Source organism: Oscarella lobularis, chromosome 5 (genome assembly GCF_947507565.1).
Source record: "Oscarella lobularis chromosome 5, ooOscLobu1.1, whole genome shotgun sequence".
NCBI lineage: Eukaryota > Metazoa > Porifera > Homoscleromorpha > Homosclerophorida > Oscarellidae > Oscarella > Oscarella lobularis.
The window spans coordinates 2,908,376-2,935,396 of record NC_089179.1 but is presented as its reverse complement, the minus strand read 5'-3'; the positions used below and the strand labels follow the sequence as shown (position 1 = coordinate 2,935,396).

The following is a 27,021-nucleotide window of genomic DNA, read 5'->3' as shown; positions in this document are numbered from 1 at the left end:
GTGAGTCCCGTATGCGAGAGTAAACAATCTCGCACGTGTACGAAATAGAAAAAAAAAAGAAATACATAGCAACACAAAAGACAGATAATAAATGTGTGCAAACTCAGAAATGCATGGCCCAAGTCACTGCCTGAGCTCAGGAGAGCAACGAAACACAACACCACAAGTAGTGCTGCAGAATCCGATTTTATAGAAACAACACTCGACAACAACGTTCCCGCGATAGCTGACTTGGCTACAACCGTCGGTTGAGGCATCTTCACGCTCGTCTTAGTCGCCTTTTCTGACGTAATCAACTCGCATTTCCACGCGTCCGTCAGTTGCACGTCTCCAATAGCAACCGTCACGTGATCGTCGCTAAAGCTGTGGTCTATTGACACGTTCAACGTCAAATTGGGATGCACGTTGACACTGGCAAGAACTTCGCCAATACTTTCATGAACAATTCCAACGATCTCTTCGTACTTCAGCGCCTTTCGTGTAGTGATGCACGGAGAATTTCATCGCCGACCACGTCTCCGTCACTTCGGATCCCCTTCTCGATGCTCAGCTCTTTCGTTGCGCTCGTCACGATTTCCGATATGACGTCGGCGAAATTGTGCAGTTCCATTGCGAAGAGATTTTCGAGTGTGAACGCTTCCGGGTTCATGTCGAAGTTCTTTTCATTAATCCCTGCCAGTGGCGATCGCGCAGCGCGTCGTTTTTCAGATCGGCGAATAGGGGAACGCGGGGTCCTTGAACGCCTGGATGCGCTCCTGAAGAACGTGGCACACGGTCAGGGATTTGAGCTCCTTGGGAAAGCGACGCAATTGGCGTAGATACCCGTCGATCCCGTCAGTCAGCTGATTGGCCCAGAGCGTATTAGACCAATCTTCACGAGCATCCTAAAAGAATATACATAATATAATATATGCACTACCTATAGTGTCTCCCTTACTCTTTGGGCTAAAGACTTTTTCTAGTCCCGCTAATTCTTTCTGCATGTCCATCAGCTTTGGATACATCGTCACTGGCAAGTTGAATAGTTTCTCACCGTTCGCCAGTTCTTGGCGTTCCTTTTCGAACTTTTCGACGCCCTTCTTCATTTTGGCGAGGACTTCGATTCCGCGATCGAGTTCGCCGCCCACCGTTCCCGGACCTTCGCTGTGAAAGACTGCGTCCAAAGCGTCGACGTCCTTGGCGAACTGGGTCACTTGTTGGCAAGTGATTTCGTTGAATTCTTTTCTTGACGGCGACGAGAATGCGATCGACTTTGCGAGCCTGTTGAAAGAGTTCCTCCCATGTGGTGGCTATCCCCTCGCGGCTAAGTTCAACTCAGACTGAGAAATCTATAGATCAATAACGCTATTATTTGTTGAGATTATCTCTCTTTCCTCTTACGTACAGTAGACTTTGTACATTCGTAGAGTTCTGCAGCGTTCCTGAATGTCGACGTATTTGAGTTCCACGTCCTAGCTATGACATGTTACGTATGCTCGCTACGACGCTCAATACAAACTTGAGATTCTCAAGCGTATCAGGAGGCCGCTTCGAATCATTCATGAGACCCTGTAGTAAAACGAGATATTCAAGTATAACAGAGATTCTCAAAGAGTGTTACAACTCACCTCCAGTTGATTTCTCAGACCGAAGAGCGCGTCACGAGCCGAGTCGTTGAGCAACTTGCACAACGACGTCACCCACGCCTGAGCGTGTTCTTGAATCCTCGTCGTCAACGGTTCGAGCTGTATCCGAACGAAATCTTCGCCTGAGCCTGATTCCTAACCGGAAAAAAATAAAAAATAAAAAATCTTAATAATAGAACATAGTATCACCTTGACAGCTATATTCGCATAGAACTGCAGCTGACTATCAAATTTCACGCAGCTCAATTTTTTCGCGGCGATCTTCTCCAGAATAATTCCCTTGTGTAATCCGCCAGAGCACCTCATACTTATTCCTCCAGCGAGTCAAATATTTATTGAGACCGCCGAGCAATTGGGTAATCGTCATATTCAGCTGACTGACGACGGCGAGAACGCGAGGACGAACCTAAATGTCCTAAGGATCTGAAAACTGAACACGTACGGCTCGTCGCGTCCCTCGACGTGCTGCGGCGCGCACTTGATGCACGTCCCGTGCATCCAACGCACGAAGAAGCGCACGCTCTCCACCGTATCTCGAACGCTAGCTCTGCGTCAGAAGCTTGTAGATCTCCTTCACAGGTGGCGACGTGACGACTTCGGTTGCCGAGAGAACGGCGTCGACGGCGAAGACGGGCGCATCGCCGCGTAAGCGCGCGAAAAAAGTTCGAGATTTTTGTAGATCAACCATCGTCGCGAGTGCGGCGAAGAGTAGAGGTAGTAGGGCTTGAGACGCGACGAGCGGCTCGTATTCGTATTGACGACGAGCCCTTTGACTTCGGTTAGGAGGGGGCCAATCGCGTGGTACTTTCGAGCGAGAATGCCGATGACGGAATTCCGATTGGTGTCAATACAATCAAAATATTCCTAAGAAGATAAACACTGAAGTCCTAATACAGTGGAAATGGTATCACGACTTAGTTAGAAGAAACGAAAGGCTGTTAGTGTATTCCCCTTACATAAGACCTCGTGTTATAATAAAGAGAAAACGTTGTGGCCTAATACCATGGATGCTAATACCCAGAGAGGCTACTTAATAGCTAGGGAGGCCTTACACAGTCATTCCTCCACAGGAAAGACTATAGGTAGGAACACTAACTATATACACACATAGTATTTGATGGAATTTAAGGGAACTTGACAAGACACGCTTTCCTAGTCTCTCTTACCTTTGCTTCCAGTGGCCTTCCCCCGGGTCCCAGTGGCTGCGCTCGAAATAAGTCCGCCTGTTCGAGGAGTTTCAATAGCAACTCGATGTCGTGCGCGTTCTTGTGTATCTGATTGACAAGCGACTCCATCTTCGTAATAGTCAAATGGCATCGCGTTATATAGTCGCCCAACGAACTCCAATTGAGCCGCTTGGCACCGGGCTTCAAAACGCGCTGCAATTCGCGTACGTGATCGCCAAGCAACTCCGCCTCAGGCGCATTGAAGAACGCGAGCGTCTCGTCGTATCGCTCGAGAGTCCGCTTCAACCCGTCGACATACGTCACGTACTTATCCTCCTGTAGAGCAACGTTGCGCGCGAGTTCGGGTATCTGAAAGCCGAGTTGCTCCAAGTATTTCGCCTCAGTGGTCACATGTTGTAATTCCACAGCGAAATTCATGGCGTACCGCGAGCAGGCCAATTGGCTCCCCGAGGGCACGGCGCGAACGCTAGCCTCCTCTTCATCGGCTCCCGTTCCCGATCCCTTCGACGGCGACGACGACGCCGTCGAGTCCGACGGCACTTTGACGAGGATCGTTCGTTTGAGATAGCCGGCTAGCGTGCGGTCGATGCTCGCGAGCCAGCCGTCGAAGAGCGCGTCTTCGTACGCCACGTCGAGATATTGCGCTCGCGGCGGCGGCGCCTTCGTCGCTGCCGCCGAGCATGTCTTTCATGCTTTGGAATTTGATTATGGTGCGTTTGATGCGATGGAAGAGGGAGTGCGACCAGCCGATTGCGCCGCGGCGATGGGCGGCTGGTTTCTTGCGATGGGCGGATGGTCTTTCTCACTTTGAAACAGCGTATTGATTGCATCAAGCTAAAGGAACTTATATAGTGTGTGTAGGCAATGTTGTCTAGTTTCTTTTCTCCTTACCTCTCGGCAAAATGTTGCGAGGATCTCTTTGAATTTCATCATCATCTGACTGTTGATCGCTTCGCGCGATCGAACGTTTTTGAAGTTCTGTAGCATGTCGAATGCGCCTTCGGCTGAACGCAGTATCCTGAACGAGTCGTCGATGAAGAGCTTTTGCTTGGTTCTCGATCGGCTTCACTTCGCGATCAAAGGCGTTCATCTTCATCCGCCACTCGCGCCATTTGAAACGGATCGAATTCAACCTAAGGACACAGAATTTTACCGTAGTGTAGTGTAGAAGATCCCCCCATAGAGTTTATATACTTACCAATTGTAAGGGTAGTTTCAATCCTTCAATGTTCTCCAAAACCTCTTCAGTACTCTTCGGATCGCCCGTCGCCTTCAATTCAGGCCCAAAGATATTACGAAACTCCTCAATCACCTAAAAGAAAATAGTAAGACTTCTGGATCCTTTTTCCTCCTCACCTGAGACACATTGCAGAGATCCTGACATATAGCCGTCATATAATCTCTTTCGATCGAACTCCCACGGCGCATATCGCGTCCCGACGCTTCGCCCTCACATCCAAATAGGACTGCTTCCACACTTCCAACATTCGCTTCGCATCGGCGCATTTTGTCTTAATGACAATTAAGCGGCTTCTCAAGTAGAATAGTCCAAACATCGATAACGAGTTCGACGCGCTGCGCCAATTCTCAAGCAATACGTTCCATAAGCGGAACCATACGCTCGTCGCGATTATAGTGACGCGAGAGAATCCGAATCATGCGTAGAGCATTCATGAGCGAGGGAAGCGTCTCGCACACGACGCCAAAATTCGCAACGTGCGTCACGTTCTTGAAGTGGCGTTCGAGCGTAGATAGAACGTTTGTCCTTCGCTTCCGTGTGAAATTTATTCAGTTCGCCGAGATTGAATTTGAAGCGCGATAGAGTCGCCGCGTCGGCGGCTTAGAGCACGGCGAGAATTTTCCGCACTTTGGGTAGTTCAGATCATAGCTCTGGTTCAGATAAAGCGCTGAGCGCCGCGCTGCGCTCGCGCCAAAAGTCGATTTCGGCTAGCGGTCCGTTGCCGGGGGGAACGCGTTTCAATTGTTCCTCGATCGCTAACGACATCTGCTTCTCCCATTTCTCCATCGCGTCTTCCAACGAGCTTACGACATCGACATACAGTTTTGACGTCGGGTCCGATGGCGGTATCTCGAACCTCTCGTCGCCTTTCACCTGATGGATCGTTCACTTCACCTGCCGATGAAACTTATCCACGTTCATTATAAAGATAAAGTCGTCGCGAATGACGAGTCGCGTGTCCGTGCGTTCGGTCACGTGACTCAGAACGCTTGCCGATCGACCGGCACCGGGCGTCGTCGCTCTCGAGGAGGAGAGATCGAACTCCACCACGTTGAGCTGCGGCTTTGAGTAAGGGAAGATAGACGAGATCGAGAATGATTTCGAGTCGTTTAGGAGACCGTGTTCGACTGACGTCACCATGACGTCGTTCGCTTCGTCGGGCGACGAGGGGACGGGTATATGGCGTCCGGTTCAGGACGTAGAACGCGTTGACGTCGGACGCTTCGTCGGGTAAATATTGCCACGTGATAAATAGTTTCGTTACTTTGCGAGTCTACGATAGGCAACTGGCTACGTTTTTTATCGTATTTATGTTTTGTATACCTCTTGCATTACTATGCGTCTTTGTTCGTCTCGCTCCTGGTCGTTTTCTTGTTGGGGCGCTTCGGTTTCCCCGTTCGGGGCTCTGGCTTCTGGCTCTTCGGTTTGGGAGGAATCGGGGGCTTGTGTTGGTTGCGTTTCTCGCTTGCGCGCGGCTCCGTTGCTCGTACGTGCATCGTTTGTCGGCGCGTTCTGTTCGCCGTCTGCTCCAGATCGAATCGGATCCCGGATCTACTAGAGTCTACTCTCTGTCCAGCCTGAGTTGGCCGATCAGAAAGTGCCAATAAAATCTCTATCCTTAGGCGTACACGCGCCGTTCTTACCTTGTTCGAAAGCGCAGAACGATGGGAATTGTTGTAGAATATTTTCGCGTTGATATCTACAAGTTTTAGGGGTGCTGCAATATGTTACACGCCCCCTCATTATCATCATCCGGCGGCCAACTCAGGCTGGACAGAGAGTAGCGATCGTGTTTCGACGCGCGAGAGAGCGTTTTGTAGCCTCGCGGTGCCAGGCCCTCCGCGATAGGCGTGGCGCGCCACTATAGCTATCTCTTTCGAATCACGTTATGTCCGAGGTCTCGAAACGCTTCCTAATACTGCATGTAGCATCCCGCCTGCGAGGAGCAGCTTCTGAGTTTTGACTGACTCGCATCAATCACGTGACTTGGCAAAGCACCTGCGCTCTCATCAAAAATATTTTGAACTAGATCTATATAAAAAGTTGATCTCTGTTCCTTCATCTTTCTCAATGCTTCGGTTGACGCCAGAATTTTTCCTTGAAAACGAAACAGAATTGTCAATGCAAAAGTGAAGAAAAAGACAACACAAAAATGACGAGTCTAATAAGTCTGTCTTTCACTGCATTAAAAAACTAAAATGACTAACCACAGTCTCATAAAAATTCCAGCAATTCAATCTAATAAGTCTTCATACTCCTTTTCAATGCATGTCCTAGCAATCTTCGATCTTTCACATGCCTTCATGAGGCGGCCGACCGTTGCACGTTCGCCGCGCCGGCTCACCCACAATTCAAGAGCAATTTGCAAGCACACCCTACTCTGATCACTCGCTCGTTTGATATCCTTCAAGTCGCACGTGTCTAACAACTCACAGCAGATGCTCTCCCACTCAGCTCGACCAGCCGATGCGACGGCTCTCATAAGCAATTTGGTCACTTTCTCTTCAGCATCTGGAAAGCGAGCATTCTCATCGTCCCCTCGCCAAACAGGAAACATCAAATCTTTTACTTGACACATGGGAAAGCTACCGCCTCTGCTATGCTCAGCTCTGATACGCTCAGCTCTGATACGCTCGTGGCGGCGTTGCTTTTCAATTGCTGTATTGAGTTTGTAGACGGCAACGTCTTGATTATGGTCTTGCAGATCTTTAGTGGAGAGATAGCACCACTCCATCGGAGTACCAGGAGATCTTTCGTCGCGGACAGCTTCAATGACCACTTTGAGTGTCTCAAGTGTTCTTTCGGCCGCTCTTTCATCTCCTTCGCGGCAACGAACAACTACGTCAATCCATCTCCTTGCGCTGGTCATCTCAATGAGACACTCTGCAGCATCAGGGCCACCATCTGACTGCAATTTCAAGCCATTTTTCCACAGCAAAATGCGATAGCCTGATAAAACAGAACACCGACTTTGCAGCAACGCAAAGACCGGTGGAGGAACGATGTCTGTTGTCTCGTTGCTAACCACATATCGACGGCCTCGATAGAATGTCAAATCGGGAAATTTTTTCCAGACTCCTCTCGGTTTCACCTCCTCAATTAGAGATGGAATGTAGTAGACGTTCTCTTCTCCTTGAATTTGGCAGCAAAGACCGAGATCAAGCATGACTTCGATTGCTTCGCTTATGCTGAACGTGCCCGTGACGTTTCCTTCTGATTCTTGCTTTTCTTTGAAACGATTCAGCGCTTTCTCCATTTGGGCTTTCGTGGCTTTGCCTGATGCAGCAGTGACAGCGCTGATAGGAAAGACTTTGGGAGAAGAAAGAAGAGGACCAATCATATTGGTGACAAGTATCGACGGACGAAGAAAGATCCGTTCGAGATGGGGAAAATGGACAATCTGATGAAAAAAAGTTTTTCTAATTGCGATACAATAGGTAGAGTCTTTTGAAACTTACAGAACCGGTGTCGTGCAAATACGAGGCAAGTCTTGCAACAGACACTTCAGCTGGAAGCGAGCGTTTCAGAATGTCTGTGAGCAATTTTCCAAAGTCTTCTTCGCTCAGAAGCCGAGTTGAGACAGGCGTCTTATTCAACTTGGTAAAAATGAGGTATTTCAGATGCTCGCACACTTTGGGAACTAGATCAGCAGTCTAGAAGAAGGAAAAATTCATAATTGACTGTAGGTCGTTTGACTTAGCCAAACCTTGACGCAGTTGTCTCGAATTTCTCTTATTTGACGGCGAAAGTCGGTCATAGCATTGGAACTCGGCTTATTGCAGTCAAGTTCTACAACGGCAGCGCTAAGAAAGACGCCGCGAAATGCATCAACTGCGTCCTCGATGGCCCATTTGAATTCTGAACGAGGTGTTAAATCGCTGTCTTCGTCGTCGCCCGTTCGTTTGTTGCCGACGGTGATCAGAGTCACCTTACCCGATTTCATTGCAATGATTTTACGAGCTGATTTGACGAATGCCAAAGATTCGACGGCCTCTTCGAAAACTTCTTCCCTCGTTTTATTCCCGCCGTTTTCATGGCACACGTCGATGACAAGAATAAAGGCAGAAAGCGAATAGTTGAAAAATATTGCATGGGCAACTCGGAAAGAAATTTGTCCCCCGAAATCCCAAAGAGAAGATAATCCGACTCCGGGAACATTCGTATTGTGAACTTCGACGGCCGCCGTTCTCTCGTCCGAATTTATGATTTTCAATTTGAGGCGGAGAGCATTAGAAAGCGTTGTTTTGCCCGCTTTAGGTGTGCCAACAAAGCTGAATTGAACCCAGGCTGGCTTCACATGTTCCTTGTCAAGGAGAGCGTAACGGGTCTTCATCTAGATAAAGACTAAAATGATTTTAGTTAATGGTATAAATTAAGGGCTATACGTATTCAGAAAAGAGAAAAACACTTGATTCACCTACTCCCACATCGTAAGGCATTTCTCCTCGCTGCGAAAAGAAGACGTCATTAACGAGTCAACTAATTAAAGAACCAACGAGTTTGACTTCACCGCGTTGGTTTGCGTAACTGAGAGACCGCGCTCAACCAAATACTTTATTTGATTTAGACATTGAAAACCATACCGGTAATGTACGAGCGCATAATTGTGTAGCAAAGAATCTCCATTCTAGGAAAAATCAACAGTAATGAAACATTAACTAATGTACTGTTTTACCTCATCAACGGCTTCAATACTTGCCCGGCAATGATCAAATAGAAACCGGAGATTCGACAAGTAATTCAAGCAGGAGAAGGCGGGAGTCTTTCCTTCCTAAAATTTTTAAAGAGAGAAGGAAACGCCGTCATGCCAGCAAACTTTGTTTAGTGTACTACAATGTACTAGTAGCAACGGGCTTGTCTTATATACCTCATTACGTTCTTCAACGCTTGCTCCTCCCTCAAACAAGACTTTTATTGACTTTTCAGAGCCCCAGTAACACGCCCATTGTAAACTGTAAGACGTCTCAGGCCGAATAACTTTTTCCGTAACAAAAGAGTCAAAGACGGATTGATCTACATGCGCATTACCCGCTTCCTGAAAGGCATGAGATATCGAAATTGACTATTTAGCGATGATCTTGGTACGTCTGCTATGTTAGAAGGTAATTGCTGAAAAACGAGTCCCAGCTTCGCCATTTCACGTGCAACACAAACATATTGCATATCCATTGCCTTCGCAATAACAAATTTTGCACACTAAAACACATTTTCTATTATCGTGAAATATGCCAATTAACAAAGTTACTTCTCCCTCGAACTGAGTTTGTGCTTTCATGTCAACGAGAACTTTTGCCAATTCCATGTTCGTATGCAGAAAAGCAAGATACAAAGGAGGAGGTATGACATGATGCTAGAATTCAAATAATATATTAACAAATGCTGAAAGTACAGATACAGAACATCTTACTTCGTTCTTGTCATCAAGAAAGATGTGTCCTTCGGCAGTTTGAAGAATATACTTGAGCAAACAAATTCTCTCCGCCTCGGTTTTCCGATTAGAGGAACACAAATACGGTAGAACAGTTCTACCATACTAGCAAAAATAAGTAAAGTATCAAAATCCAAATCAGCAGCTCTAATTTGCGTGAAAAAACGCAAATTCCATACCTGTTGTATTGAAAAATTTTGTTCAAATTCAAATTTAATCAGAAACTGTATTACGTCACGATGCACACCAAATGCAGCAAAGGAAATCTAGACAGAACGCCAAATACTTAGCTGTTGGTCAGTTTTTCAGGATTCTTTGCAGAAGCATCCTCCACAAAGAATCCTGAAACAAGATGCCATCATGAAACGCACGCCTTCAGGACATAGCCAAAATCTACCAATAATGAGTTCGCCAAAAATGTTAAAGTAGAGCTCGATCATTTTCATTCCTCCCAAGCAAGCAGCTCGAAAGCACAGTCTCTAAAACAAACATTGAAAACCAGCTCGTCGATCTTAAGCAATCACAGTCTAACAAATGTCAAGTGTTTGACAAGACACACTTTTGGACATGCAATTTGTTGCGTTGATGTAGCTGTTTCACAAGTGATTGCTTAATGATGAACATAAAAATTACTAATTACCAAGTCGTCGTCACGTATGTTTTTGGGAGTAGAGCAAATTCTTGAAGCTCTTTTCCTGACTAATTTCCTGGCAATTCGCTCGCGTCTGTTTGCCAGACACCAACAGAGAGGACTGAATAGCTAAAACAAAATATGCAAAAAACATGGAAAAGAGAACACATTAATAATAAATTATAATTTTATTAGAAAACCTCGTATCCTCTTGCCATAAAATTCGAGTGCAAAAGATCGTCAACAAGTTCTTCATCTCCAAGAGCACAAGCAATATCCATCAACGAGAGCACCTTAATTAAGTCAACGACACACAGATGAAACTTCTTATCTCATAACTTACAGTTTGGTTGTAGTAGAAAAGTTCAGGGCCAACGTAAAAGGAAGAAAAGACTTGAGATTCAGAGTAAATTATTCTTAGCGTTAATTTCCACCAAATTTTATAGAAACGGCAAGTCATCAGCAATTTCACTATTTCAAGATTTCTTTTAAATGCAGCAAGACAGATAGGTGACCAATCCCCCTAAAAGACAAACTCCGTCTAAAGTTATCAACACAATAATAATATATCCCAAACCAGAACAAATTTTCCATCAGAACTGTCGATTTTCAATCTATTCTTTCTTTTCTGCAAGCGTATGCTTGGTGAACTCGAAAGAATTCTCTTCACTTCGTCTATGTTGCCTTCCCTCACGCCGTCAAACAGCTCTTCTTCCGCCATTGTCAGCTCGCCGCCATAATATGATTCATCGGAGAAAACAAATGACTCAACACTTTCTGTATCGTCCGCGTTCTCGACAGATTCGCTCCTTGTCCACAAATTGTCAAACTCAAAGCCTTCTTCGACACCTTCGCAAACACGGTATTCTAATGGCACTTGCGAAGCCGCTAGAACAAGTCTAGTCTCAGTGGCCACATATCGTAGAGAGGAGCAACTTTAGCAGACCTCACTCTACGCAAGCCATGCCGGCAGCGCTTAAATACGACTCTATACCTGTTGGGTATTCCGGTGGCGTGGATTCGGCATCGGACAGTGTACCGGGCCGCCCTAGATACGCAGTAGTAGAGTCGGACATGATCGCCTTTTTGCTGTCCCGGATAGGGAGGTTTCCATATGCAACCAGTCTCTGCCCGAACGCCAAGTTCCTCATCTTCGCCTCCTTCGTTGATATCAGTCAGCTCGTCTTCTCGTTCCGATAGCTCCAAAATTGTATCGTGAGAGGATGAATGATCTATTAGGCCCCAATTAGCTAGGGTTAGCGCACTACCGTCACATCCCCCCTTCTTCAAACAAAACAAAACAAAAAAAAGTAGACTACACAGACAACACAAAGAAGAGTTAAGAGTTCAACACTGCGCACGTGGATGGTCAGGAGAAAAAGCGTCGGAGTACAGCGGAGTAGTGCATCTTTCTTCGGGCGATGGGCGGCAGATCCGTGAGATAATTGTCGGACAGGTGCGTAACGAGAGTAGTGAACGCGTACGCGTCCCACGCTTGGCGCAACGGTTGCCAGGCGTCTGCGATGGTATCAGCGCTACGGCCTTTGAACTCGCCGGCAGAGGGACGCTGGTCGGCCGCACGATCGAGGACGCGCGGCGAAGTCGGAGCAGCGAAACGGTCGACGAAGATAGGTGAGAGTCTTTACGTGAGCGCGACGGCGTAGAGAGCATAGATGAGTGAGAGAGAGACGACGTGGGAGGTCGCGAAGTGAAAGAGAGCAGACAGGCAGACGGTGGTAAGGTGAAAACGAGCGGACGAGCAGACGGCGATGCGGACGGCGAAGAAGACATAGAAGAAGGCGTAGAAGAAGGTAAGATTGGCGATGCGGACGGCGAAGAAGGCAGAGAAGAAGGCAGAAAAGAAGAGAACGTAGAAGAAGGCAGAGAAGAAGACGTAGAAGAAGGCAGAAAAGAAGGCAAGCGTGCGTCGTCGCTCAAGCGAGACGACGAAAAACGAGGAGAAGCGCGAGAGACGGACGATGGCGTTGCAGTAGGTGGGATTGCGTCGTAGAGCGACGGCGAGGAGAGAGCAGAAAGTAGGCTTGCGTCGTAGAGCGACGGCGAGGAAAGCGCAGTAGGTACTCTTGCGTCGTAGCACGACGGCGAGGTGAGTAGAGGAGGTACTCTTGCGTCGTAGCACGACGGCGAGGCGAGTATAGGAGATGCTCTTGCGTCGTAGAGCGACGGCGAGGCGAGCATAGGAGAGCGCAAGTGACCCATCCTGTCACCATGTATCGTGAGAGGATGAATGATCTATTAGGCCCCAATTAGCTAGGGTTAGCGAACTACCGTCACAAAAATCACCTCGTCCCCTTGTTGTCGTCGTGATTCTGCTCTCTGCAGCGTCGTCGAACTGCGATCGCATGGCTTCGATCGATCAAACGGTCCATCTGAACGCGCTGCGCCAACCCGCCTCCAATCGGCCGTATCTTTGCATCAACGGCGTCGTAGACACGCTGTACGACGAACGGTTCCTTCCCCAGACGCGATAGCTCTCTGCTTCGCCTCGCTTCACGCCCGGGGGCGTAAAGGTAAACGACGTCGCCCTCTTCGAATGCTCGAAATGTCACTCTATCGTTCGTCGTTCATCGTAGCACGTTCTCGCTTGGCCTGCATAACAGCAATTCTCATCGTGTCGATTCGCCCGGCTTTCAGCTGCTTCGTGTCGCTTCAGCGATGCATGCTTTTGTGTGATATACCCAGCTGCTGCCGATTCCCGTTTTGATCGAGCTCGTTCGGCCCGCTCAGGCGACACCCTCAGGTCTTCAATTTCTCCCTGGAGCTCGCTGCACTTACTCTTTGCTCTTGCTCTCGACTCGCCAGACACTTCAAGTTTCGGGCTTTGACTTCATCATACATAGTTTGCCAATTTCTGCACTGGAGCTGGACATCTTTCACCGCCTTAGCTAGACTCCTTTCCGGATCCTTCCAATCGGTAACGCATCTCCTTCAATTCTTTATCAGCACGACTCCTCTGCTTGATTGGCTCCTTTTTAGCGCGCAACTCTTCATTCGCAGTCTCTTGCAGCGTTTCGAGTTGTCGGGCAAAGCTTTCGATCCAACGATCGCACATCCACTTTTTCTATCATATCTCTTCTCTCGGCATCCCGCCGTAGCTTTCCTTTTCCCGTGTCGATCTATACTCCGGCTGCCTCATAGAATCGAGTCCAATAATCTGGTTAGCCAAAAGAGCGCTGGTACTAAACAAAACTCGTGTCTCGCTTCCAGTTAATTCGCCAATTTTCATTACCATTTCGCTGCAGCCGAAAATCGGAATCTCTCCTCCTGCAGCCGCTGGCACTGTATTTCGTGGGGTGACCGGTTTAATCGCATTTTAGTCGGAAAATGAACGCGAGCACAGTGAAACGGTCGCACCGGTATCAATCAGATAGGCGGCATGGAACTTGCCAATTTTTCCTAGCGCGATAAGCGGATCGACGACGGTGCCCGCGATAATCGGCCCAGTCACTTGGCCTCGTCGCGTCTCCACATTCACAACCGAAACCTTGTGCTCAGTGATTCCTTGCCGCTTCTCTCTCGGGCATTGCCTCGCAATGTGGACTTCTTCGTTGCAAATGAAACAACGGCGCCCGTCTCTCACAGAACAATTTCCGACGCAATGCCCAGCCTCTTCGAACGGTAGCAAACCTTGCCCGTACCGTACGTATTTGACGATTCTGCTGCGGTCGACGTCGGCAGGGCTTTCCCCACTGCGATCTGTTTGACAAACAGCTCTACCAACAGCTCTAGACGTACCATTCGCTCACAGGCAGATCGGCGCCGTCACTTTCCACACCAGCCGAAGCCACAGCGCTTCTTGACAGGGCGGCTGCGGTGCGAAATCCGCCTTGCTAACTTCCACGCAGCGGCGGTCGTCGTTCCCATCCCGGTCGCGCGGCGGCAGCGTCTTCCTCTTCTCTGCGGCGATCTTCCATATGGCGCAAGTCCTCCGTTTTCTCGATTGTCGCTTCGAACGTTGCGGGCGGATTCACTTCTAATTCAAGTCGCAGTGAGCTCGGCAGCCCGGCGACAAAGCCTTGCATAAGCTGATCTTCTCTCGTTGCTCGGTCGAGCGTCGGCATCGCGCGCTCCTTTTGGCTCCAGTAACTACTCTAGGCCGTGCGCGTATTAATCTTGCCTGATCGAACTTTCGCGCCTCCAGAAGCCAGTGCGCGCGTGCATTCTTTTTTCTCGCGTGTTCGTCAATGCAGCGACGTCGTAGCCTTCGATTTCTTCTTCCTCGCAGTGCTTGAACACTACCCAAGGACGGTCCTTCAGGAAGGTCGGCAAATGCATCCGGCGTGCTTCGGCGTCCAATCCGTACGCCGTCGCGCAGACCTCGAACCGCCTTAGCCAGCGGTCGAAGTTTCCGTCGCCGAATTTATCGATCTTGATCGCGTCACGATTGACGACGCGGAAGACCGATCGCGCAGAGGTTGCGGCAGCATTCGCGTCGGCGTTGTCGGCGTTCTCGTCAATCTCCATCTCTTCGTACAGGCGTGCGAAGTCACGTCACCTTCCGGTGTAATACGGCTCGAGGGACGGCTTCGAAATTCTGCTATTTATTCGAGGCCTTTCACACAGACATACACACGTTCCGCTCAACGGCTCACGTACAACTCACGACTATCCCAATAATACTAACTACCAATCCCATGTCTCCACTACCTGATTAGACTAAGTAGCTACTGACCCTACCCCTTACTCCTACGCGTGACCGCACCTGCAGAGATGTGCTCTCTAGAACCTAAACCGTACTAGTAAAAACAGCCAAACAACAATTTCGTATAAGCATTTCATGCAACGCATAGACAGAGAAAATTAAAGCTAAGGCCACGTTACGAGATTGCACTCTCCTTACCAAACTCTCAACCCATAATGAAGTCAGTTCTACGAGAATTTTTATCTGACTATCTCCATAATCATTTTGGCAATTTCTTACTATATTGACAGCTTGATTTTTTCCAGCTTTGGAACGATCTCTTCAAAAGTGGGTCGATAAACCGGATTCCCATTCCAGCATAACATGGCCAGTTTTTTTAAATCCTCCATGCACGCAGCAGTAAATTCTGGTCGCAAGTCGCTTTGAATTATTTGATCCAGAATTTCGGCCGTTGTGAGTCCTTGCGCGAATTTTTCGAAATACGGGTACTTTGTTGTCATAATTTCCCACAATGCAATTCCGTAGCTATAAACGTCAACAGAAGCGTTGTACGTTTTGCCTCGAAGTATCTCAGGAGCTCTGAATAATGATGTACCCACTGCACGTGATCCTCGAACACTTGCAGCACTGTCATCGCTACTGGTAATCTTCGGTGCCATTTTTGTACAACCCAAATCCGCGACTTCGACGGTTCCTTTGTCGTTGATGAGAAGGTTATCGCACTTGACATTGCGGTGCATACGATTGATTCGATGAAGATGGCGCATTCCCTTTGCCGCATGCAGAGCATATTTGACTTGGAGCGCATATTCCATTGCCTTATTTGAGTAATTGCTGTCTAACTCAGTTCGCACTGATCCTCTTTCCATGTACTCCAAGGCAATGAACGGTTTGTTGTCGACGGTCTTTCCAGTACCGATGAAGCGAACGATATTGGCGTGGAAAATTGATCTGAGCAAGTCGCTTTCGTCTTTGTATTCTTGTAGTTGTTGGTCAGTGCAATCGTCCGCTTTTATCTTAAGAATTTTGATGGCCACAAGTTGATCACGGTACTGAGCCGTCCATACGTCGCCACACGATCCTTGTCCAATCATACGCTCGAATTCAACTTCGTCATCGTTGACTGACCAAATGTTAGACAACTGGGCTACCGTTTCCTCAGCCATCTCCAGTTCGACTCTTGTGTACTCGGCCGCTTTTTGATGCTTTTTCACGCGCTTCACGCAATAATAAGATGCACCGACGAGTAGAAGTCCGACTAAGATTCCAATACCAATGAGGTACGTTGTCGGTGTTTCGCACGCTTTTCCAGTAAATCCGGCGTTGCAAATGCAGACGGTTGTATAGCCAGTTTGAATGACGCACGTTCCGTGAATGCATGTTTCAGGCGCACAGGTGCAGTTCTTTATGGAATTTGACTCCGTTGCCTTGGTTACAAAATTGCTCGGACAATCGGTACAGTTCGTAGCTCCGTATTTGTCACTGTATTGGTTTTTTGGACATGGGCGACACGGATAGAGACTGTAATTAGGACTGTACTTCCCAGGCTGGCACTGCGTTAACTTGAGACTCTCCATACTTACGATTCTAAGCCTTGCAGGAGGATTCCTATCAAACAGTGTTTTCATAAAATACATTGTACTTCCGCGCCCAAATAGCAGATATTTATGCGAAAATGAAGGCGGCTTTTTAGATTTAGTCTTCCATTTGGTTTTGCTCAGGTCTGCTACATAAAAGTGCGACTCGTCTTGTGTGAAAGCAAAGCGGCCATCTGCCTTGTCGGATTGTCCTGAATCACAGGATTGTCTTGGCGACAATGCTGCTGTATGCCATGTCAAATTGCCGCTGCCGAGTGTAGTGTAATACGTATTCCAATCACAAGAAAAACTTTTGTAAGGGACAGGATAAAAGTTCCAAGTGTCACTTACACGTGTGCCTTGCAGCTTTGTTCGTTTCGGCGTGACGCCGAAGAACACGTAGAAAGTGCTATTCCAAATTGCGCTTGACCATGTCTGTAGTTTATTTGTTGGCTGCTGCATTTGCTGGTGTCCATTACAACAAAGCCTTTCCCACTTCGCTTTCATGATCTGCAGGTCGATTCTTATTATCCACAGCGAACTTGTTTGGTTATCTACGTCACCGAATAGAAGTAGCGATCCATTGATCATCGAGTTCAATGTTGCATATGACGTCAATTTTTTTGGTGCTGCTTCATCAGCTTCAATCTTAGACCATTGTCTTAGATTCACTGTGTAAATCCAAAGATCGTCTTTTCCATGTTCATCATACCCAAGACGACTTCCAAAGAAAGCCACGTCATTGTTTCTCGTTGCTGAACATGCGGATTCAAACCGAGCTCCGTGATAGCATTTTTGTAAGGTGATAGACCCTTCATCAGACTCAATAGTGACGTTGCAGGTTCCTGGTATTTTATTTAGTCCAGAATTTATTCCTGGCATCTGATCGGGATCGTACAATGTCCACATAAGAGAATCTAGTTCCAATCGCCACATTTGCACCTTTTTCTGACTCTCCTGCATTAGATACCAAACGTTGTCTGAGGTGCCAATCATTTTGGCGTCCCACTGCAGTCGAGGATACCTATCAACATAGGCTATTATATTAAATGTCAGTGTTGAATCTGAGCAATTTTTTAGCAAGTGCTTCAACTGCAATTGCCATAGTGTTATTCCAGGGTCATTCCCCGATTTAAACGATAAAAAGACAAGTTTCTCATTCAGTACCATAATTTCTCCAAAAGCAGCTGTTAGGGTGATGTCGTTAATTTTGACGGTTACGTAATGAAGTCGATTTTTCTCCACTCTCTAAACTCCCATCAATGTGCTGTTTACCAGGAAAATGAAAGCTTTATGTTGTCTTAAGTATACTCTTCCTATTGTTTCTTCATTTTTCATATATTTGTCTGCAATTCTTGTACTTCCAAGCATGGGTATCGTTTTATAGTTAGAGCAATCAATGTTAATCAGTTCTGAAGACCAGCGCTCGGTTTTCAAGTCGAGAGTCCACGCACTTTGATTGGCATCAATCAGCCAATAGATGTGTGTGTTGTTGACTGAGAAAGGATTTAAACGATTCAATTTGTGCTCTTTCAGTGGTCCCAGATTTACTGTAAATTTGACCCATTTATAATTCATATTTGTTTCGTTTCTGTCGTTCACGCATTGAAGCTCCCAGAAATCGTATAAAACCTCATTGTTGGCGTCTTTCCCGCCAAATACAATGACAGACTCTTTGCACTGGCATGGGCTTTCGTTTCGGTAATACGAGAACGCTACGTGGCCAAAGCGAGCCGGAGGAACTTCGCTCGTGAATGTCAGAGCCGTCCACCTTTCGCTAGCACCGTTAAACAGCCACGTTTCGTTTGACGCTTTCCTCTCCCGGAAAGCGTTGCGAGTCCCAGCAAATGCAATGATTCGAGTACCGCAAAGACTGGTGATCGAATTTTCCAGCAATTGACTGAAATTCTTCATAAAAGAAGAATGTTCATCGTCTCTTATATCACTCGCAGAAAGCCTCGTCCGTGAAGCGGTTTTTGGCGAGTAAATCCACGTGAAGCCGTCAAAGTCGACGAAGAGAATGCGGGTTTGTGATGACTGCGGGTTTCGTCGATATGTTGAAGCGCGATGAGCAAAGCCGAATACGCCTTCTCTCGTGTCGTAAAGTACTCTCGCTCGCGGCCAGTTTGTGTTTCACTGCGAGGCTTCGCTGAAAATCGTCAGCCAATTGTCGTTAAGAGGTTCTCCTTGTATTTCTCCAACGCCAAAGATCGCAATAAGGCAGAGAAAGAACGGAGGAACAAAAGAGTGCATTGTAGCATTCCCGATGCAATATGCCAGGCAAACAACAGGAGATCGGAAGTCGCAAAATTCAACGCGATACTCTCATCATCATTATCATCACTTTGAACTTCATCGTCACTCTTATCCTTGTCGACATCTTCAGCCTTATCTGAAATACTTTCCTTCTCCTTCTCCTCATCTTCAGTCTGCTTCCTTCTTTCTTAATTCAGAATCGGGAGACGGCTATACACAGCAAATCAACATTTTCCCATGAATAGCTTGAGCACATGCCTCCGAGTCGACAACACTGTGCAATACAGAGCGACGTCTATCCCACTGAGAAAACCAGTAAGATAATGCCTGTTTTCTTCGATACACACTGTAGTATCCTCTCGCAAGGTATAGTTAAGTAGATCGCCGTGACAGCAGTATTCCACAATCAAGCACAACGGCTGGCTTTTCGTTATGCACGCAACCATGCTGACGATATGTCGATGCTGCCCGACTCGTTTCATTAGATTGATTTCTTCCAAAAACTCATCCTCAAGCTGATGTTTTCCTTTAGAGTAAAAAGAAGGAATGAGAAGGCTTGGGGTACCTGCATTCTTACCCTTATGCATTTTACATGCGACGAACGACTTGTTACTAGTTCGATATCGCATTCTCTTCTACTGCGATGAAGGCCTGTGCAAGAGCTGTGCTTTGTGCACGACACCGAAAAGACCTTCGCCTATCTTCTCCAGCAGCATCACGTCGCCGTGATTGATTTCCCATTCATCAGGTCTCTTGCAGGGATCGGGCGGGGATTTGGGCGCAAGCGAATTCAGAGACTCCGCTGAGCGATATTCGCCACTGTTGATAGACAGCGAAAGCAATGACGATAACAAAGACAAAAACGAACGAGCCGACGACTGTTTGAGTTGTGAAATCTGCGAATCTGCAAGACAAGACAAGCGATAAGACGGATGCCAAACTTTATTGCTGGAAATCAAACTCCGGAAGCGTGTAAGACAGACTTAAGGTTCCTACCTTGGCAGTGCGTCCCGTTGCCAGTAAGCTATCGTTGCATTCGCACTGGTGCGATCCAATAGTATTTCTGAACGTTGCGTAATCATGGTAAGTGTTATTCTCCTTCCTGCTACATTCATTCACGTCCGTACAATTCTTTCCATCACCAGTGAAGCCGCTCAGGGACGTGCACTCGAACGAGCCATCCGTATTGGCACAATTTGCCCTCTCGTGACACTGACCTGGTCTTTCACATTCATCAATATCAGTGCAATTTGACTCATCTGATTCAGCTCTAGTCCAGCCAGGACGGCACTTACACCGATATGAGCCAGGCAAATTTTTACATGCTTCCAAGGAATGACATGGGTCACTCTCGAACTCGTCGATGTCAACGCAGAGACTGCCGTTTCCAGTCCACCCACTACTACAATTGCAATTATACGACCCGTCTGTATTGGTAAAATTTTCTCTCGCATGACATTGACCTGGTGTTATGCATTCATCAATATCAGTGCAAGGGACCTCATCTGTAGCCGATCCAGCCGATCCAGCTACGTCTCTAGTCCAGCCGGGACGACACGTACACCGGAATGAGCCGTCCTCATTTCCACACGTTTCTAGAGAATGGCATGGGTCAATTGTCTCGCATTCGTCGATGTCAACGCAGACACTGCCGTTTCCAGTCCAGCCGCTATTACAAATGCAGATATACGACCTGGCTGTATTGGTACAATTTGCTCTCGCATGACATTGGGCTGTTGTTTTACATTCATCAATATCAGTGCAAGGAGCATCATCATCTGCAGCCGATCCAACCGATCCAGCTACGTCTCTAGTCCAGCCGGGACGACACGTACACCGGAATGAGCCGTCCTCATTTTCACACATTTCTAGAGAATGGCATGGGTCACTTGTCTCACATTCGTCGATGTCAACGCAGACACTGCCGTTTCCAGTCCAGCCGCTATTACAAATGCAGATATACGACCCGGCTGTGTTGTTGCACGTGGCACGAGGATCGCAAGTATCGTTGCGTAGACATTCGTTCACGTCGAAACAGTTACCAGTTTCGTTTTCCAACCATCCTTCGCCACACTCGCATTCGTATGATTCCTCCGCCGTATTTGCGCAACGCTGACCCTTCTCGTGACAACTGTCTTTTCGAGTCGGCACATTCATCTAATTATGAAAAAAACGAAAAAATACGTAATATACGTTGGTACAATGACAGTTTAGAGGAGATGTGGAATGCAATTCTTACCGTCGCCTTTAGACAAAAAGTAACAGGTGTCGTCGAAGTAAAGCTTCTTACGATCCTCTTGACACTGATGATAGAAAGTCGATTTAGGTTGGCGTAGTCTGTTGCTAAAATCGACTATAAGACAGCAAGAAGGACTGTAAAAACGTGAAGTGGCTGTGCGGTAATTTACCAAGAGGTTTTTTGCATATTCCTTTTTTACGACAAGACCATCTTCCAATGGCCAGTGCGAGAGACGATAGCAACGCACTTACGACGATTGTCAAAACGCGGTGTATCACTGTTCCACCGTTCATACCTGCTCACGCATGTTAGATAACCAGCTCCATTACTACCGGTATACGGACGTCATCTTATCTCCATTGACCCAGCGAAAATCCCCGACATCCGTTCGTGTCAAGCCAATCCACACGTCGGTATCTAAATCCGCAAGGAGAGAAAGTACAAAATTCTGTTCGCGAGAACTGCTAATGCTGAAAAGACTCTTGTAACTGCATCCCTTATCCCACTCTCTGGCATCAAAGGTGTAAGAAGTAGTACGTAGAAACGTTATAGCAATAGTCAGCAAAAAGGTGCCAGCCTTTAGGACAATCTAAATCGACTATTCAATTATGCTTAGAATTACGGTGCCGTTTCACTTACACTCGTTTCCTTCGCAAGTAACTTCCGCTTCCATCGAGTTGCAATTTCCATTGGTCTTTTTCTCGCAATATTCAAACCCATTTTTGCTTCTGCTGCAACGCGCATAATAAATCGCGTCGACCCTCAGCGAAAGAAGGCCTCGTCGTCTCGCCGAGAGGGATATGGCTTTCTCGTACCCCAACTGGCGACAGACGACATTCGCGTCCTCTATACAGTGGAACCTCGTTAATCCGGTCACCCTTCGGCGAAAATCATTTGGCCGCTTTACGAAGGTGGCCGTTTTATCAAAAAGTGCCGTTAACGTGCGTTAGTCCAAAGCGGGCTCAAACCATAGATAAAAGAGAGAGGGATTGGAAACTCCGACTCTCACGTGACAATTAGGGTCGTCTATGTGTGTCCCGCAAGTCCCGTATACTAGCCAGGTAAGGTACACTAGGCGATATTCAAAAATTTATTTCTTTTGAAAGTCAATGCGATCGTTCCATAGAACGAAGCATTTGAGACGATTTTTGTAACAAGCGAGCCGAAAGGACCTCACTGCGAATGCGTCAACCTCGCCCCCAAACGGGGCAAACGGGGGCGAGGTTGACGCCTTCGCAGTGAGGTCCTTTCGGCGCGCTTGTTACAAAAATCGTCTCAAATGCTTCGTTCTATGGAACGATCGCATTGACGTTCAAAAGAAATAAATTTTTGAATATCGCCTAGTGTAAACCTTACCGTGCTAGTATACGGGACTCAAGCGGGACACACATGGACGAAGCACAATACATAGAAAAGGTCACGTGAAAGTCGGAGTTGCCGATCCTTCTCTCTTTTATCTATGCTCAAACCACTGCTCAAACCAAATCTATGTTCGAACACCAAGGGCAAAGGACAACGTCTACAGACCAAAACAAAATAAGGCAACCTAAAGATAGAGCAGTCAATGCAATTTTGTAAAGTATTCTGTGACAGTTGTCTGAACACGGGAACACTTCAGCTTCGATTCCTTTTGTTTTGTAGCTAGATTAAATGCTGCGCTTCCAACGACTTCATCTCCCCTTTCATCGGCAAACTGCACAAGTTGCTGGGCAACGGAGATGGCTTGGCTATAAGAAATGATGGCGCATTTTTCTATCTCCTCCACTTCGTCATCAGAATCTTCATCGTTTATTTGTTCGTCGTCAGAATGTATTCTTTTTGTAGTTATTTTTTCTACCGCAAGAGATAGAAGACTTTTTCTCCAATCGCTCTCATCAATTGTTGCGCAGGTGGCAACCTTGTCGTCGCTCCTAACGTACTCCATACCGAATACAGTAGGATCAATCTGGCTAACCAGTGTTTGCAGAGCGGAAGACTCTTCACTTTCCTCTTCTAACAATTCGGCGAAAGGATCTACTGTGTCGTCTTCTATTGGCACTGCGCCGCAATGCGCAAAACAGTTGACAATGGTGCTTGGCTTGACGTCGTTCCAAGCTTGCCTGATCCAGCGAATGGCAGTCAAAACATCAACTGCTCTAGCGATCGCGGAAGCTGCTAAGGTTGATGAATCAATAAGTGCCAACACGTGCCTCAATAGCAGCTGACGGTATTTAACTTTAAAATTTTTTATTACTCCAGCGTCCAAGGGCTGCAATCTCGATGTCGAATTTTTGGGCAGGAAAACTTGAGTAATATTGGACAGCTTGCTATTGAGCGTGGGATCGTGTGCCGTCGCATTGTCTACAAGCAAGAGAATCTTTTCTCCTTTTGCGGCAAGTTCTGAGTCCCACTTCGACAACCATTTCGTCCACATTTCTCTTGTCATCCACGCTTTAGTGTTGGCCTTGTAAGGTACTCCAGCGGGATGTTTTTTGTCTTTCAGACTTTTAAAGCACCTTGGCTTTTCAGCACGGCCAATGACTAAGGGCGATCGCTTATCCCCTGCCGCATTGGCACAAAGAAGTATTGTGAGGCGATCTTTAGCTTTTCTTCCACCTTTGCATGCACGCCCCTTTGTTGCCAGAGTTTTATCGGGAAGCGCTCTGTAGAAGCAGGCCGTTTCATCAGCATTCCAAATTTGGGTCGCTTTGTAGCTGCCGAAAAGTGATTGCAGTCTGTCGTACCACGCCGCCACTACTTCTTCCCGGACTTCTGCAGATTCGCCACTTACGACAAATTGCTATGTTGTGGCGTTTTTTAAAGTTGCTGAGCCAACCATTTGAAGCTTTGAAATCTTTTTCACCCAAGATCTCTCCTATTTTAAGGGCCTCCTCTTGAAGCATAGGCCCTGTCACTGGAATATCTCTTTCCCTTGCCAATGAATACCAGCGATAAACTGTGTCGCTCAGTTCGGATTCCCGCTTCCGTTTTCTCAACAAAGGATCGTTTGCTCGAAAACTCTCCATAATCTTCTCTCGGCTTTTCAGAATCGATTGAATTTGCGTTCGGCCGCATTGGAACACTTCGCTAAGCTTCCGAGTTCCTTCCTTTGGATTCTTTCTCGCGTACTCTATTACGGCAACTCTCTCTTTGAGCGTAAGCTCCTTGCGCGTGGTCTTCCGGGAGGCCATCTTTAGCAGCAAACAGCGCGTGCGCACTAGCATCGGAATGGTTTTAGGATCAAGAGCCAACAGGCACAAGACGTGTACGAATTGAGGTCGTACGTTCGCGGACATCATGTGTATCATGTCGTTTGGACGCCCTTTGTTGGAGAAATTCTTTCGCTGAAAAGGGAAGCACAGAATAGGTACGACAACAGGGCAGTGGCTGTCATGAAGGGCGAACAACTTGTTGGACACGTGCCGCGTCCAATAAGCAGACAGACGTTTTATTTTCTTTCCTATGCGGGAAACCGCGTCATATGCACAGTGACAGGCCGTCGTACAAACAGAGGTGTTGGTCTGGGAGTTGAAGTGCCTTGCATATACAAGTTTACAGGAAGAAAATCGCATATAAAGAGACTTGGAGAACTTAATGAAAAAGCATGAATCTGTGGCCGCAATAAAGAGTGAAAAAATGTGTGAAGAACGCGAAAAAGTGACCGCAATACGCATTATTGAGGTGGCCGTATTATTGGGTAAAAATGTAAGCAGATTGTACTAAGATCGTCCGGGACACAAAATACTGGCCGGAATGACAAGGTGGCCGTGTTATCAAGGTGGCCGTTAACCGAGGTTCCACTGTATTCCATTTAAGTTCTTCATTGCACACAATGTCCCACGTTTCACTAAAATGGATTTCGACTCTTCCCTCGCTCTCGCGCAAACCTCGGCCGACTCCGACGCGCCACAGTTCATGACAACACCAGCGTTATTCGTACGCTGACGAAGATAAAAATTCTTTTCTTCATCAAATCCAAAACTTTCTTACAAGGCAAGGACATCTCTAACAGAATATTGGCGGTCTCACTGCGTTCGTTATCCAGGCGCCGCCAAATCGAATTTCGACGCCCTTAGAAATAAAATGATCTTTTAACTGCTCCGAAAGATATGGAAGATATAACTTGTTAGTAAGGATCCGCAAATTTATGATACGCAGATCAATTGAGCCAATAGCAGTGGAACCATAGATAGAAGAGAAGAGGGATTGGAAACTCCCGGTGTCACGTGATCTCTTTGGTAGACCAGGCGCGGTACATGCAAATGGACGTCGTTCGAAAGGCTCTGGCGTCTGTTCTAGAGGCGGATCTCACGCCCAGCCCATCTGCTCGTCACACCGAAGCACTTCGGACTGTGAAAAAAATGCTGGATACGGCGGGAACTGAAGTCTTCGTCGAGTTCAGTCAGCAGTTGGTTTCCGCCGTATCTCAGTGCTTTACCAACGGTAAAAGAACTTTTCCCCTTTCACGTGTACGAGAGGAAGCATAGACAGCGTTCTTTTCGCTGAGATTGGACCGGCTTCAAGAGATTTGGGATTGCTTTTACTTCTCTCTGGGCCTGATGTTCGACGACCCACTTTTGTCGCAAGCGGTTAACAGGCGAGTTTTTGACGACATCATGATACAGTTTTTCAAACAGCAACAAGAAAGAGGCGGGAGTGAGCGAAATGCCCATGCCCAGGCTGACGATACGTCGACCCTCTCAGTCGATGAACAGAATGCGTTGAGAATGGCGGCTGGCTATGTAATGTTTAAATTATTGGCGAAGTACACAAAGAAGGAAGATGATAAGAGTGACGAAATTGTCCGGTGCCTGAAGTCTTTCTCCAAGGTCGACGACGACGCCTGCGGAGATGATGGGACGAGGTGGATTAGTAAAATAGACAAAGGGGGCCTGTTTAAAGTGAACGACGCCGTGTTTCGCTTCTTTGAAAATGTTGAGGCCCTCGTCAGAAAATCTCTACGTCGTCGACTGTCAAGAAAAGAGGTTGACATTGACGTCGTAGCATCTGTCCTTGAAAATGAGGTTATCCTGGATAAATGGGTCTCGTTGTCATGTCTCAGCAACGCCAAAGTCCGGCTCTTTCTACTTCGGGATATCACGGAGCTATGGGTGACCATGCGTGGGTATTCCCTGACGTCGGCCTGGCTCGAACAATACAAGAACGAAAAACGCCTACTGCTGAAAAAGAAAAAGTCCCTGCGAAAGAATTTAATTCCAGTTTAGTGAAGATTAGTATAGGGGCGATATAGAGGCTGAATGGTAGGGTATAGTAGCTGTATATTAGCTGAATGTAATACAGTACTACGGAGATTCACGACTTTTCCTACGACGCTTAGGCAGCGGAGCGTCGTCAATTTGTTCGTCAGGGAATAGGCGTCGACGTCGACTAGAGTTTCCCCGTACAGGAACCTGGGATAGTGATCCTTGCTGCTTGATGGACGCAGAATTTTTCAGACACTCTTTAACCGACGGATTATCACTTCTTCCTCCCCGTCCACGTTGCTGACCAAAGTAGTTCTCCAAGGGATCTTGGCTGACGTGTTCGCTCAATAGGTATAGACCATCAGTAGTCCCGGGAAGAGAGAACAAATATCTCGTCATCTCCACAAAAGATTTCACTGCAAAATGAACAGTTACTGTGGAATTCCGTTGCAGACGTCACACTAACCTGTCATATGCCATCCCTCGACTGTCTCCTTACTGAGTGTCATTTTTCTCCTAGCTTCACCAGGAATATCGGATTTCTGCGCGTCAACCTCCTTCTTCCAATCCAAGAGGTACCCCAGAAAGTCAAACTCAAGCCACTAAATGAAAAGCTGTTTGTCGTGTGATACAATTTGTTAGGCACGTTACATACGTTGAGGCGCTCATCGTCTCCAGACAGGTAAGCTCGTCGGTTTACTTCTTTATTATGCATTGACCGGACGTTCAAACAGTCGAACGCCTTGTTGAATATTCTGCAGAAGCGAGCTGTTTCGGAACTCCCAGGAATTTGGTAGTGCTCCAAGGCGTTGGCAACTGAATTGCTCAGGACCTATATCAAAGAAAATTAAGACAACACGAAAGGTACTTACGCCGTGCAATACTAACTTGAGCAGCTAAATCTACTCTCATTCGAGAATATGAGGTGAGGTTGACGTGTTCCAATTTAAATTTCTTCAGCAGGTAAAGGCCCGCAGATGCAGTCTCTTGTG

At 47.1% G+C, this 27,021-nt stretch overlaps 3 protein-coding genes across 8 annotated transcripts; all 3 read right to left on the bottom strand.

Moving 5' to 3' along the window:
• Positions 1–5: 5 nt before the first annotated feature.
• Positions 6–5,752, bottom strand: LOC136187016 (dynein axonemal heavy chain 10-like). Of its 6 annotated transcripts, none has more exons than XM_065974517.1 (11): positions 5,696–5,752; positions 5,376–5,629; positions 4,011–5,325; positions 3,704–3,945; positions 2,792–3,646; positions 1,815–2,489; positions 1,608–1,760; positions 1,499–1,548; positions 1,385–1,455; positions 938–1,328; positions 6–884 (listed from the first exon to the last, which is right to left on the bottom strand). In XM_065974517.1, the coding sequence occupies exons 5-6, from the start codon at positions 3,227–3,229 to the stop codon at positions 2,199–2,201; spliced, it is 729 nt and encodes a 242-aa protein (XP_065830589.1). In that variant the 5' UTR covers positions 3,230–3,646; positions 3,704–3,945; positions 4,011–5,325; positions 5,376–5,629; positions 5,696–5,752; the 3' UTR covers positions 6–884; positions 938–1,328; positions 1,385–1,455; positions 1,499–1,548; positions 1,608–1,760; positions 1,815–2,198. The 6 variants fall into 4 exon arrangements, with proteins under 6 accessions (XP_065830589.1, XP_065830591.1, XP_065830588.1 ...); XM_065974516.1 differs by having other exon boundaries at positions 1,385–1,451; XM_065974514.1 differs by having other exon boundaries at positions 1,385–1,548; positions 4,011–4,124; positions 4,169–5,325.
• Positions 5,753–6,139: 387 nt separating this feature from the next.
• Positions 6,140–13,456, bottom strand: LOC136187001 (uncharacterized). Its single transcript, XM_065974502.1, has 19 exons — positions 13,362–13,456; positions 12,416–13,311; positions 11,106–12,364; positions 10,689–10,999; positions 10,455–10,634; positions 10,312–10,404; positions 10,121–10,240; positions 9,852–9,959; positions 9,660–9,746; positions 9,460–9,585; positions 9,298–9,402; positions 9,138–9,248; positions 8,920–9,087; positions 8,728–8,823; positions 8,563–8,679; positions 8,438–8,500; positions 7,759–8,385; positions 7,511–7,705; positions 6,140–7,452 (listed from the first exon to the last, which is right to left on the bottom strand). Exons 3-19 carry the CDS (start codon positions 11,260–11,262, stop codon positions 6,286–6,288), a joined length of 3,831 nt encoding a protein of 1,276 aa, XP_065830574.1. The 5' UTR covers positions 11,263–12,364; positions 12,416–13,311; positions 13,362–13,456; the 3' UTR covers positions 6,140–6,285.
• Positions 13,457–15,052: 1,596 nt separating this feature from the next.
• On the bottom strand, positions 15,053–16,351 carry LOC136187384 (uncharacterized). Its single transcript, XM_065974963.1, has one exon. The coding sequence runs from the start codon at positions 16,349–16,351 to the stop codon at positions 15,053–15,055; it is 1,299 nt and encodes a 432-aa protein (XP_065831035.1).
• Between the last annotated feature and the right edge of the window lie 10,670 nt (positions 16,352–27,021).

Excerpts from the sequence above, each read along its gene's own strand:
- LOC136187016 (XM_065974517.1), bottom strand. The coding sequence starts at position 3,229 with ATGAATTTCGCTGTGGAATTACAACATGTGACCACTGAGGCGAAATAC. Across the intron at positions 2,490-2,791 it reads GAAGGCCACTGGAAGCAAAG|GAATATTTTGATTGTATTGA; the intron begins GTAAGAGAGACT and ends TTATCTTCTTAG.
- LOC136187001 (XM_065974502.1), bottom strand. The coding sequence starts at position 11,262 with ATGAGGAACTTGGCGTTCGGGCAGAGACTGGTTGCATATGGAAACCTC. Across the intron at positions 9,960-10,120 it reads ACATACGTGACGACGACTTG|AGACTGTGCTTTCGAGCTGC; the intron begins GTAATTAGTAAT and ends TGTTTGTTTTAG. Across the intron at positions 8,501-8,562 it reads CAGTTACGCAAACCAACGCG|CGAGGAGAAATGCCTTACGA; the intron begins GTGAAGTCAAAC and ends TTCTTTTCGCAG.
- LOC136187384 (XM_065974963.1), bottom strand. The coding sequence starts at position 16,351 with ATGGAGAGTCTCAAGTTAACGCAGTGCCAGCCTGGGAAGTACAGTCCT.